Source organism: Ornithorhynchus anatinus, chromosome 2, assembly GCF_004115215.2.
Source record: "Ornithorhynchus anatinus isolate Pmale09 chromosome 2, mOrnAna1.pri.v4, whole genome shotgun sequence".
NCBI classification, from domain to species: domain Eukaryota; kingdom Metazoa; phylum Chordata; class Mammalia; order Monotremata; family Ornithorhynchidae; genus Ornithorhynchus; species Ornithorhynchus anatinus.
Window position 1 is genome coordinate 95,040,264 of NC_041729.1, and position 14,351 is coordinate 95,054,614.

At 40.5% G+C, this 14,351-nt stretch overlaps 1 protein-coding gene across 2 annotated transcripts in view; it reads right to left on the bottom strand.

Annotated features, from left to right (window-relative positions):
• Positions 1–14,351, bottom strand: part of L3MBTL3 (L3MBTL histone methyl-lysine binding protein 3) — a 147,251-nt gene that overhangs the window by 18,717 nt on the left and 114,183 nt on the right. For both annotated transcript variants that reach the window (XM_029057559.2, XM_029057561.2), the window contains exon 17: positions 8,065–8,214. In XM_029057559.2, the coding sequence (XP_028913392.1) occupies positions 8,065–8,214 (150 nt within the window). The remainder of the gene's footprint in view (positions 1–8,064; positions 8,215–14,351) is intronic.

The window sequence follows — 14,351 nt, forward strand, 5'->3', positions numbered from 1 at the left end:
CCATTTGAGTTTGCTTAATCTTTGGGTAAGACACTTCGTATTTCTTCCAGAGGAAAAACAAGCATTCCAAAAAGACTTTCTATACAATATCCAAATATTACAACGTACAGCACCAAGGTACGTGTAGATTACTGAAACCGATGAAAATATGCTCCCCTGAGCTTCTGTTTCCTTTATCTGGGTAGGATTTTGTTTTTAATCAAAATTTCCAACACTCACGCTCCCAGAGTAGTGCTTTTCATTATGAAGAACTGCATTAGGAATGTGAAATTTCTTGCTTCTTGCTGGAACTAATGACATTTCCACTCAACTGTTCTAATAGTGTCTCCTGAACTTGGATTAATTCTCAATGGATTTGATAACCTTAACTAGACATTTCAGCTTCGTGTAGTCCCTGCTGGCCTCCTTCATTCAGGATCTCCTGTTCTTTCACCCCTTTTAAATGCCATTTCTTCAAAAGGAGCCAATTCATTTCACATCTCATCAGCTGGATCTGCTCCAGAGGCCACTCCAGAAAGCTCTCCTTGCTAATGAATATTATTTAGCATCTAATTAATAGGCAAGGAAATACAAGCAAGGAACTACAAATTTTCCTTAGTGAGCTAAGTGCTTTCAATGAACTATAATTTTTTTAGTTCTGCAATAACATGTCACGTTTTGGGATGCCTTGCTGCCCATCTGCAATTATGTTCTTGGGAGAATATCAGTAAAATGATCATTTCAGCAGAAGACAAATAGCAGTATTAACAGTATTTGATATGAGATCTTTAATGGGGATATAACTGCAAACCTCTGGCACCAATTATTGTTCATTTGACATCCTATTCTCAACATCCTGGTCTCATCGTGTACTTTATCAGAAATAAAAATACTTTGGAAGGAAGTTTATCTAAATATTAAATGATTTCAAAAAAACAATTCTTTTAGTGGAACCAGGTATATCCTTGTTCTTCCACTTAAGAAGTAGGGCCTACAAAAGAGCTTAGGCCTGGGAGGCAGAGGTCCTGGATTCTAATCCTGACTCCACCGCAGAGGTCCTGGATTCTAATCCTGGCTCCGCCTTCTGTCTGCTGTGTGACTTTGGGCCAGTCACTTATCTGTGCTGCAGTTACCTCATCTGCAAAATGGGGAGTAAGACTGTGGGCTCCATGTGGGACAGCACTTGGCAAATAATAAGCGCTTAACATATACCATAACTATTAATTATTATTATTATTATTACACTGCCTGGCATGAAGTAAACACTTATCAAGTATCCTAAAACAATAACAACATCAACAGCAAAAACTGTCCTCACTACTGAAAACAATTAGAGTATAATCTCTTTCCTGCATTCGACTCTATGATCCCTGAGTGTAAGGAACATATCTTTTCCTTCTTTTGTACTCTTCCAAGCACTTAGTTCATTGCTCTGCTCTTAGTAGGTACCTAATAAATACCACTGATTGTTAGATTTTTTTTAATTGCATTGTTAAGTGCTTACTATGTGCTAGGCACTGTATTAAGCAACGAGGAAGATACAAGTTAATCGGGTTGGACACAGTCCCTGTCCCTCTAGTCTTAATCCCCATTTTACACATGAGATAACTGAAGTACAGAGAAGTTAAGTCACTTGCCTAAGGTCATAGAGCAGACAAGAGGTAGGTCCGGGATCAGAACCCAGGCCCTCCTGACTCCTCAGCCCATGCTCTATCTACTAGAACACACTGCTTTTTTAAGTGATCAACTGGTGTTCTGAATCATACTGATTTTCCCCATCCTTTCAAATCTGTCATGGAAACAGATGCTTGCTTACTCCCAGGCAAATGCCTGTATGGTGGAGGTGGGTGGGGAGATAATCTCCTAACCGGATGGATGGACACACATGGAAAAATCTGCTAGGGTCAGGCGGAAAAAGTCCAAGGCCGAAACTGGCAGTCTACCACTCACTGGACCGGCATGTATGGTTGCCCCAAAACACGTCTCCCTGGGACCAAATCAGGAATGACTGAGACCCTCATGCCTCACTGAGCAGGACAAGGCTGCTTGAAATAATGCTAATCCAAACCCAAAATGGATGCACCACTCAGCTGAACTGTTTACTACACTGCTCCGCTACTGTACTCACCCAAGCACTTAATACATGGTCCGCAGACTGAAGGCACTCAATAAATAGTACTGATTGGGTGACCATCAGCAAAATCATTAACTAGGACAAACCAATGTTCATCCAGTTCACTATTCTAGCTCTGAAAGGAGCGTTAGGGTGGTTGGAGGAAGCACATGGTGGTTGTCCTCCTGCACCACTATCTTGATGGTTATCATTTTCTTGGAGCCTAGAGACCAGCTTTAGAGCCCTATAGATCAGAACTATTACCCTAACACTTAAGTGCTATCTGTGAATAATAATAATAATAATTATGGTTTTTGTAAAGCGCTTACTATATAGACATACTAAGGACTGGGCTGGATACAAGCAAACTGGGTTGGGCAGAGTCCCTGTTCTGGATGGGGCTCACAGTCTTAACCCCCATTTTACAGATGAGGTAACTGAGGTACAGAGAAGTAAAGTGACTTGCGCAAGGCCACATAGCAGGCAAGTGGCAGAGCTAGGATTGGAACCCATAACCTTCTGACTCGCAGGCCTGTGCTGTATCTACTAAACCACACTGCTGTGCCAATCACTGTACTAAACACTAGGGTAGATAAGATAATCAGGTTGGACACAATCCCTATCCCATATGAAGCTGACAATCTAAGTAAGAGGATGAACAGGAATTGAATTCCCATTTCACAGATAAGAAAACTGAAGCACAGATAACAAGTGATTTACCTAAGGTCACACAGCAGGCAAGTGGTAGAACCAGGATTAGAACCCAGATCCCCTGACTCCCATTCCTGTTTCCCTGTTCCTCCGAGACCATTCTCTCCCCTCTCTAGTTTGAACTGTACCGATTTGCTCTCTCCTTTATTTCCGAGAGGGAAACAATAAAGGTAGGGGAGTAGGAAGTGGGGTAAAAAAGTGGGTGTACTTGGAGGCTAAAATATGGGTTTTCAGTTTTATCTCCGTGATTATTCTCCCCAATTTATTAGTAGTGTTTACTGCAGAAAATGATCAGATTTGTATACATAGTACTCCTCGTAATTGGAAATGCTTCATTAATGGGCCATTTGGATGAAATTCATGTATTATCTTCTCTCTTGCGAGCCATCTATTACCTCTACTGCACTAATGTATCATTTTATATTCGTGAAGTTAGAGAATGTGATGAATAAGACTTTAGAGAGTATCAAAACATACAGAGACTCTTGGTGAAAATGCTAATTATTAATTATCACTTTTAATTAACTAAAAGGCTTTGCCATTGTGGTAGGATTTGGGGTCATGTCTCCAACAAGTACAAGAAGGCTAGAACACTGAACGCTTGTTTTGGAGAGATAACGACAGATGTTGTTGTTTTTCTAGTATTTAAAAAAGCCTCTTGAGTGCAGAACTAATGATTTTCAAGGAGATAAATTAGATCCTGCTCTAATATCATTCCAACAAATTTACAGACACCTGGCAGTAAAACAGTCATATCTCCTCTCAAGCTGCCCCAAGCCCCCGGCACCAGAATTGCCATGATTTACTTTCAACTGAGGATTCTGTTCTTGCATGTACCTAACAACTATAAGATTCTCTGCTGCTGAAACTGTAAAACATTTCTACTGCTGGTCACTTTAGACAGGAAAGTCAGTTTATGGTGCAGCAGAGAGCAGGCTGGGGTTTTTAAGGGCCTCATTGCTAAAGACAGCTTCTACAGCAAATCAAGTGTTCAGTACAGTGCTTTGCATAAACACTCAATAAATACCAATGATGGATCTTTAAGAATAAAATGCTTCCAGAAAGGAAAACATATAGACAGTGATCCTAGATATGGCCTCTAAACTGCTAATCATATCTCACCATTGGCTTTAAGGGACTTGAACTGCTCTCAACATAACCTTGCTCATCTCCCACTACAACCCAGCTCGTTCTCTTCACTCCTCTAATACCAACTTACTCACTTTACCTTGATCTCATCTATCTGCAACTGACCCCTTTCCTCACAGGACAACCTCCCTCTGGCCTGAAACTCCTTTCCCCTTCATAATTGGCAAAACAAGACTCTCCTCAACTTCAAACTCCTAAAAAAAAAGAAAAACACATCACTTCAAGAAGTCATCCCTGATTAACTTTTTATTTAATCCACCCCCACTCCCACAGCACTTAATGAACATATCTTTACATTCTGCAGTTTCCCTTATAAGTAATATATTTTAATATCTGTCTCTACTGGATTGCATGCTCCTTGAGGACAAGGAATGTGTCTGCCGACTCTCCTGACTGTACTCTCTCAAGCGCTTGGTACGGTGGGCACACAGTAAGAGCTCAATAGAAACCACTAATTAATTGACTGTAATGCTTCTTTTCAATTAAAGTTGACTGTATAAGAATCAATGAAGACTTTTAAAATAATTACCCTTACACATTTTGATACGCATTTGTACGTATACTCATATTAACGTCATGTATAAAAACTTCATAGTGAGAGAAAAATGTCACTACGGACTAATGGACTTTGTTCTTAGGCTGGTCTGATTATTTAGAGTGACTCTGGCTGCTCTCAGGAGATGCAGGGAGGGGAGGGCCGGACCCCTTCCTTTCTGTAATGGTTTGATGGATGGGAAATACGGTCTGCACCACAGTAATTTGTTTTCAGCCATCCACCGCGGCCACCCCACAACTGCAGCGGGGCATTCCCCTTAAATAGTGGGAGAGGGAGCAGGAGAGTGGGAGAGTCTCAGGTTCACCTACATCGACCACGTGGCTCAGTGGAAAGAGCATGGGCTTTGGAGTCAGGGCTCATGAGTTCGAATCCCAGCTCTGCCACTTGTCGGCTGTGTGACTGTGGGCAAGTCACTTAACTTCTTTGTGCCTCAGTTCCCTCATCTGTAAAATGGGGATTAAGACTGTGAGCCCCACGTGGGACAACCTGATTCCCCTATGTCTACCCCAGCGCTTAGAACAGTGCTCGGCACATAGTAAGCGCTTAACAAATACCAACATTATTATTATTATTACTACCCATACTGCTCCGAAGTTTAATTCTTTGGTTCTGAAACTTCTAGGAAAGAAAATTCTCTCTTTCTCTCTGTCTCAGCAAACCCTTAACTAATCGCTTTATCTACAGCTGCTTCAACAATACCGGCAAGTCAAAGGGAGTAATGCAAGCTTGCATTCTGCTGCCCAGATCATTTTTCTGTAAAACTATTCAGTCCATATCTCCCCACCCCTCAAAAACTTCCAATAGTTGCCCATCTACTCCCACACCAAACAGAAACTCCTTTCCATGTGTATTTTCGTCCCTGAAGATATTTAATTACTTTCTGATTAGTTCTCATTTTTCTTTCAGAATTTAATTAATGAATTAAATTACTGGCAACCTCAAAAATTCTTGGGAATTCATTATTTTTAATTAAGCAATATTCCTCAATAATGCCCATGCTGCCCGAAATTGAAACATAGTTCACCTTCCTTGGTAGAGAACTCAGTTTTCAAAGGGGTTTGGTATATTTGCTGCTTTTGTTCTTTGCATTTGAGAAAAGGGGCAGACATGCAGAACTCTGCCACTAGTAGCCATTTTCATAGTCAATTAATTGTCAATTTCAATTCAACAGAAGCCCCTGCTCCACCTCCATTCAAAAGAAGTATTGAGCCCCATATGGGACAGAGACTGTGCTCAATCTGATTACTCTGTATCTACCCCAGCACTTAGTACAGTACTTGGCATTTAGAAAATGGTTAACAAGAACCACTTTTAAAAAGTCTTAAGAAAATAAGTAAAATTCTATTTTTACATAGGTTAAAACACTGCAGATGTGAATTTGTTTTATTTCCCTTGTTGCCAATCTTCCACACACATTAACTTGTTGGCATTTACAACATAATCAAATGACTGTATAAAAATCAGTGAATGCTTTTAAAATGATTACCCTTAAGGCCTTGTTGCCTGGACCTGCTTTCTCTGAAGGTAACTTTCAGATTCTTGGAATGACTCCTGGTTGGCATTTCTCCTCTGAGGAATTTTGCAAATCCAACTCAACTCTGTGTTTTGAAGAGTGGATTTATGGGTTTGGTAGAGTCCCATTCCCCTTAGGAATTTCACATATGAATATTATGGATTGGTGAGGTTTATTTGTGAAATTCTCAGGTGCCATGGGGCCATGGGTCTTATGGGCAAATGTTGGTTTTATTCAAACCACTGATCTCGCCCCAAGTCTTTCTAAAGTAAATAGATTGCTTCTCCCACTGAGCATCATGAGCAGAGACTTCTTGCAGGAAGGTTTCCTTTCCACGTCATCCTCATTGCATTTTTCTGATCCAGGTTTTCCAGATGATGATTTTAGGATTCAAGATTTAGAGCCAGCAGATCAGTGTACAATACAGCTAGCTAAGGACATGGCCCTATAAATATTTTACACAAACGGGACAGGCCATAAACAGATGGACAATCCTCTGGGGGGACGACTCATCACTGTCACTGTGCCTAAAGATTCATTTTGGGATTTTTTTTTCTGACTCAAAGTTAAAATTATGTTTCCTCATGACGGTAATCACATGTGTGCAACACAGGCAACATAGGCATTATTGAGGAATACTGTGTTAATTAAAAATAATGAATTCCCAAGAATTTTTGAGATTGCCAGTAATTTAATTCATTAATTAAATTCTGAAAGAAAAATGAGAACTAATCAGTAAGTAATTAAATGTCTTCAGGGACAAAAATACACATGGAAAGGAGCTTCCCAGACTGAGCCCTTTTCCTCTGCTTCTCCTCCCCTCCCCATCGCCCCTACTCCCTCCCTCTGCTCTACCCCCTTCTCTGCCCCACAGCACTTGTGTATATTTGTATACATTTCTCTATTTTATTAATGAGATATATATATACGTATATCTGTATATACATATATATATATATATAATTCTATTTATTTTGATGCTATTGATGCCTGTCTACTTGTTATGTTTTGTTGTCTGTCACCCCCTTCTAGACTCTGAGCCTGTTGTGGGGTAGGGATTGTCTCTGTTGCCGATTTTTACTTTCCAAGTGCTTAATACAGTGGTCTGCACACAGTACTCGCTCAATAAATATGCTTGAATGCATTTGTTATTCCATACTTCAAAATACTATCAAATACTACAAAATGGCCAACATTTTAGATTTTTATTGAAGCAGTAACAGCAGGATGGTCTCAACTACCCCAAATCTCAGCATCATGAAAACTTGAATTACTTGCTCCTTTCTCTTCACCCAAAATAAATTTTTGAGCTTGTTTAGACTTGAAAACATTTTTTTTTTAATTTCCAAAAAAATTCAAACCTTCCTAATCCTTCATTTCTTGCAAATCCACTCTTACCTTGTTTATTCCTTTCAACTGATACACTGCTTTGGATCCACTGCTTAAGGATAACAAACATCAAACCTCTGCCTTTTATCTCCCACACTGGTGGGGATTTACAGCCAACTGAACTGAACTGAACTATCCATGCCTTTCCAGCCAAATCTAAAATTGCAATCAAACAAATCCACTAGCCATCGCCTGAACTTAAGTATTTATACCCACAAGCAGCATTTAATATATCTGCCTATTCAACTGTACAATCAATTACTGACTTTGCTTACTTTATTTTTAAATATTTTTAAGTCTCTCACCCTCATAAGCATGTTCCTTGCGGACAGGAACGCATACTTTGACTGTTCCTCCTTCCGAGGTGCTTAGTACGGTGCACTGAACCAAGTGTATGCTCAATAAATACCAACTCCAACAAATGTTCTTACAGGGGCGCTTCAGCCCCCTGAGGGAATACAGAGGCATTAGACTAACTCCTTCTTACAAAATCAAATCATCAACTTGCTTGGTCTGTTCTGCCGATATGTGTCATTTTTAGACAGAATAATCTAGAGCTAATCGTCCATGTGAATGCTTCATCTGAGAAAAAGAGAACTCCCCAATTTACCACGACTAACTTACTCTCACTGTTATTATCATAATCATTATTACTTGATTTCAGGGGACACGGAGCTTTCATTCGCTTCTATCTTCTTATTCCGAGGTAACGACGGACTGGCTGGAGGCATTTCACCACTTAAACGGTCTGGGAAGATGTGCTCTTTGTTCAAATTTATTTCTGAATATGGGCAGCTGACAGCACTGGAAAATTAAAAAGAGGAAAGAAAGATTTCTGTTAGGACAGATATGCTTTTCTCACTTGAAGTGACTTTCCAAACAGATGAAATTAATGCATACAAAAGGATAAGAGCAATTACCTTGAGAAATATTTTAACTCATTTTGCATATTGGTATCACCTAATTATAACAACATTCAGTGATTGGAATTTGGACTAGGCTCTTGAGCACATGGTGTAGTAGATAAAACACAGGCCAGGGAGTCAGAAGGTCATGGGTTCTAATCCTAGTTCCACCACTTGTCTAATGTGTGACCTTGGGCAAGTCATTTAACTTCTCTGGGCCTCAGTTACCTCATTTGTAAAATAAGGTTTGAGCCTGTGAGCCCCACATGGGACAGGGACTGTGTCCAACTCAATTTGCTTGTAACCACCCCAGTGCTTAGTACAATGCCTGGCACATAGTAAGCACTTAACAAATACCATTATTATTATTATTATTATTATCTCTAGCTGATACTCTTCAGACAATTCTCCAGAACCAGACTAATGGTACCCATGTAACAGGGAGGATGTTCCAAGAGGCAATGCTTTAACAAGGTTTGAAATGTCAGTTATGCAAATATCTATAGGTTATATATTATAAACTCTTTATATTACTGTCTGTACCCCATCCCAAACTGTAAACTTGTTGTGAGCAGGGAACATGTCTACCAACCCTGTGGTATTGAACTCTCCCAAGTGCTTAACTCACTGCAGTGCACACAGTAAGTGCTCAATATAAAAATATTAACAAGCTGTGTATTACTTGGCTAAATATTCCCCTTTGCACTGTTCTTTATAGTTTCCAAAAATATTTTCTACCATGGCCTCAAGCTCACGAACAGAATTCTTCTCCATATACAGAAAATTACTTGTTGGGTGAACAACAGATCTTGTACTTTAGTACTTCAGTACAATCTTGTACCTTATCTTGAATTACTGTTTGTATCTATTTCATATAGAGCCAGTTAGTTTTAATCACAGAAGCTTGTATCTATATAACATTTTCTCATGAGTGCTTTCACATTATCTCATTTTAGCCTCACAACACCCTTGTGAGACAGGAAGAGGAAGTTGTTATTATCTGCATTTTACAGATGAAGAAAGAGCAGCACAGAGAGGCTTTGTAACTTGCCCAATGTCACACAGCAATCCAGTGATAGGGCTGGGATTCCAAGCCTGGTAGAATTTCCAGGAGACCATAGTGCCGATGATGTCACAAAAACACGATTCTGGTTTTAGAGGTTGTTGCCATTGTATCAACTGTCTTCCACTTTTTTCTTGACCCCAAATCCCACCCCTGCACACCCCAGTAATCGAACAGGTGTGACTGAATGAAATCATCAGTTGCTGCCTTTTTCTTTCCAAGTTAATCTGGATGCTACCCTCTCCATAAATACTGTTTCTCAAATGAGTCATGAGAAGCAGCAGTGGCCTAGTGGATAAAGCATGGATCTGGGAGTCAGGAAACCTGGGTTCCAATCCCAGCTCCACTCCTTGCCTGCTGTGTGACCCTGGGCAAGTCACTTAGCTTCCCCATGTTGTTGTTGTTGTTAATGATATTTGTTAAGCACTCTGTGCCAGGCACTATACTAAGTGCTGGGGTAGAAACAAATTAATCAGGTTGGACACAATTCATATCTAACATGGAGCTCAGTCTTAATCCGCACTTTACAGATGAGGGAAATGAGGCAGAGAAGTGAAATGATCTGTCCAAGGTCACACAACAGGCAAGTGGTAGAGTGGGGATTAGAACCCAGGCCCTTATGACTTTCAGGCCCACACTCTTTATTCATTCAATTGTATTTTTACTTATTGTGTGCAGAGCACTGTACTAAGTGCTTAGAAAGTACAATTTGGCAACAGAGACAATTCCTTCCCAACAATGGGCTCAAATTCCAGTCTTTAGGCAACCCTGCTTCTCTGCTTCCCTTTGCCTCAGGTTTTTCATCTGTAAAATGGAAATTCAATGCCCATTTTCCCTCCCACTTAGACTATGAGCCCCAAATAAGACAGAAGCTGTGTCCAACCTATTTTGCTCTACTCGAGCTCCTAGTACAGTGCTTACAGCACATACTATTCATTCAATCGTATTTATTGAGCACTTATTGTGTGCAGAGCACTGTACTAAGCACTTGGAAAGTACAAGCCAGCAAAAAGGAGAGATAATCACTGTCCACACTGGTCTTAAATGCTTAACAAATAACACCATTATTATTATAAGCTAAAACCTCTGCTCCCTTTTTCTTTCCACTCTCTTCTATTCTTAGTTCCTCCTACACCCATCCACCATTCCACACTCTAAAATTTCCTGCCTCTCATCCACTGTTCATACCTTTCTCTCTGCCTGGAACATCCTCCCCGTTTAGTCTTCCAAATACCTTCCCTCCTCTCCTTCAAAGCCTATTCATTCATTCATTCATTCATTCATTCATTCATTCAATAGTATTTGCTGAGCACTTACCGTGTGCAGAGCACCATACTAAGTGCTTGGGAAGTACAATTCGGTAACAGATAGAGATAATCCCTACCCAACAATGGGCTCACAGTCTAAAAAAGAAGCAGAGTGGCTAAGTGGAAAGAGCCCGGGCTTGGGAGTCAGAGGTCATGGGTTCAAATCCCAGCTCTGCCACTTGTCGGCTGTGTGATTGTGGGCAAGTCACTTCACTTCTCAGCGTTTCAGTTATCTCATCTGTAAAATGGGGATTAAGACTGTGAGCCTCACGTGGGACAACCTGATTACCTGTATCTACCCCAGCGCTTAGAACAGTGTTCTGCACATAGAAAGCACTTAACAAATACCAACATTATTATTATTATTATTAAAAAGAGGAGACAGACAACAAAGCCAAACAAGTAGACAGGCATCACTATCAAAATAGGTAAACAGAATCATAGATAAATGCACATCATTAATAAGATACCTCAATCCTTATGAGTTCCTGTTTCTAACTTATAAAATTTCTCTCAATTATGGCATATCATAAGTTCCTTATAAGCTCCTTGAGGACAGGAACCATGGATTGGTCCCCGCCAAGCACCTCATAAGACACTATGCACATAGTCAACACTGAATATAACGTATGAAGATGGTGGCAGTGAGGTTTTTGAACTTGGTTCTAAGTGACATGTGCTAGTTCTTGAATGTACAACTCCTCTTTCAAGGCCGCAAATTGTTTTCCACGATAGATCAGCCTGGAAAGGTCAACAAAACTGTAGAGAAATCACTTGTTGGACTGAAATAACCACCTTGTTGGGTCAGTAGCTCAGGCACCAGTCTACATTTCTCCCTGTCTCAGGCTAGAAAAGAAAATTAAAGCACAGAGACCCTTTGGAGCCACACTCTCTGATGTTCATTAATCTTGCAATAACTTAACAACAAGTGCATACCCCTTATCTTACAGTACTACAAAGAAAATCATTCTTAAACCACTTCTGAAACCAACTAAATTTTTGGTGTCATGGATATGTTGAAAATAATCTGATGACTAGAAGTACTTTACCATTCTGTGTGGCAATGTCATTCTTACTTGCAATCCTTTGAATTTTTTCCCTAATATTTTTACAGCTACCCAAAGGAAAGAAATAAAGATAGATGGCCTCCTCTCCTCAATCAGTTACAGGATACCATCATCCTTAAAATCAATGGCATTTATTAGGCACCAACAAGTCAAAAGTGATCAAATTTGTGAGATTCATAAATAAGTGTTTTTCTAAGATCATCAAAAAAAGCCAAAAAGATCCAGGCATTTTTTAGATGTCTTCCAGACCTGTTTAAAGACTTCATAAACATGAGGTGATCATTCTCTTCAAATAAAGCACCTTTTATAAATGTGTACTTTTTCATTTATATTATGAAATTATCACTATCCATAGAATTGTTATAGTGTAACAACAATTTATAGTTATTTTGTGTACTTTCCTCCTTTTCTAAAGTAGCAATTACCTATTCTTGGAGAAGTCCAACATTCCATTTGTGTCATTTGTTAACTGAATACCTGGTTACTCAATTACTGAATCAATGTATCTATTCACCACCACTTCCCACCCCCCTGGCAGTTTATGGCTACCCAAAAATAATGAGCAAGTGAAACAAAAAAAATGAATCATCACTGTTTTGTCTCAAGAGTTACCATCCTCTATGAGAAACAAGATGTTTTGTCTCTTAAAATTCAACATTTCTGCTTCTCAAGTCTGACAAGTCAGAATAGAGGTTATTAGAGCATAGAGTGACCAGATATGTTTAATTAAAAAGCCCCCCTCACCTTCCAAAATGCAATTCTAATTTGGCTCTCTGAGCCTCCTGAATTCTGATTAAAACTAACCAAAAAGTACCAAATGCCTGCACTTCTTGTAGAATGGTGAATGAGATGAAAATACTCAACAACTGCATCACAAAGCTCATTACTGAGGGGCCGAGAAGATAAGCTCTATAGAGCAGAGCAGCATGGCTTAGTGACTAGGGCACAAGGCTGGGAGTCAGAAGGACCTAGGTTCTAATCCCGGCTCTGCCACGTGTGCTATATGACCTTGGACAAGTCATTTCATTTCTCTGAGCCTCAGTTCCCTCATTTGTAAAAAAAAAAAAAAAGGGGGGGGGGATTAAGAGTGTGAGCCCAATATAGGACAGGAACAGTGTCCAACCTGATTAATTTGTATCTACCCCATGGCTTGGAACAGTGCTTGGCACATAGTTCCCTACCTCTTTCCACATTCCCTAGGAGAATTTATCAAAGCAAATTTCCTACCCTTTCTTTACACCACCTAGTTCTCCCCTACCCACAGCATTAGGCAAAGAAGAACATAGGGGGGTATCATTTGCATCTGTAAAGACTCTCTTCTTTTTTTAAAAAAAAAACAAAGATTGCTCACACTTCAGAACATCTCACAGATGCATGCTCCCTCTTTCTGTGCATAGTGTCAGAAGGCATTTGGAGAATAATCCAGTTCCTGCACTACCAAGGATTTTTTTTTGCCATCCTATTTCTGGTACAGGACTTGGGAGCAGGAAGATGGAGGAGGGACAAGGGAGCCTGCTGCCCACTAAGAGCAGCCTCCTCAGTGGCTACGGTCTTTGTGGGGCATCTGCCACATTCCATACATCGCTGCCTCCGCTCCGGCCCTCATCCCCAATGCCTGTGCCTTTCTCTGGCCCAGGGTCCCTGCAGGCAGGGCAGGGACCCACTGATGGGGGAGACCTTGTAGGGTGGCACAGGATGGAAAATGGAACCCAGTGATGGCAGGGTCCAGGCAAAATGACCCAGAATGTTCGTTCTGGCATGACACGCAGGCTCTCAGGAGCTTCCTTCTCTTAACAAGCAAACAGATCTTGAACAGTTCACCTCAGGCTAATGTTACCGAAGAGGCAAATAAAGGGATAAGACTTGTTGCATTATGATTTCCTAGTTTAATTTTGTGATACTGAAAGCATGGGGTGATGTTCAAAGCCATCCAGCCTAAAAATCTGAGCAATGTAGTTCATAAGATAGGAGTAGCAATATGGGACATTTCAAGGCTGGAAACTGGGATCTCTACTCTGGGGTACCAGGTACAGAGTCATCTGGTTAAACAAATGCAAGTTATATTCTCCAGTTTTCAAAGTATTGTTAAAGCAATCCTGGAGCTAGCTCTCCAGTTCTGGCCTAATAATAATGATGATGGTGATAATACTAATAACAGTACTTGTTAAGTGTTTATTATGTGCCAAGCACTGTTCTAAGCTCTGGGGTAGAAACAGGCTAGTAGGGTTGGACATAGTCCCTGTCCCACATAGGGCTCAAAGTCTTAATCTCCATTTTACAGATGAGGTAACTGAGGCACAAAGAAGTGAAGTGACTTGCCCAAGGTTTTAGAACCCAGATCCTTCTGATTCCCAGGCCTGTGCTCTATCCATTACACCATGCTGCTTCTCTTCAGGGGTAGTAGTATAGTAGTCAGAGCATTTATTAAGGGCCTACTCTCACTCAATCGATCAATCAATTAATCATGATTCTCAATTACAGATGCAACGTGGTCTAGTGGAAAGGGCATGTGCCTGAGAGGCGGAGGACCTAGATTCTCATCCCTGCTCCACCAACTGTCTGCTGTGTGACCTTACGCAAGCCATTTAACTTCTCTGTG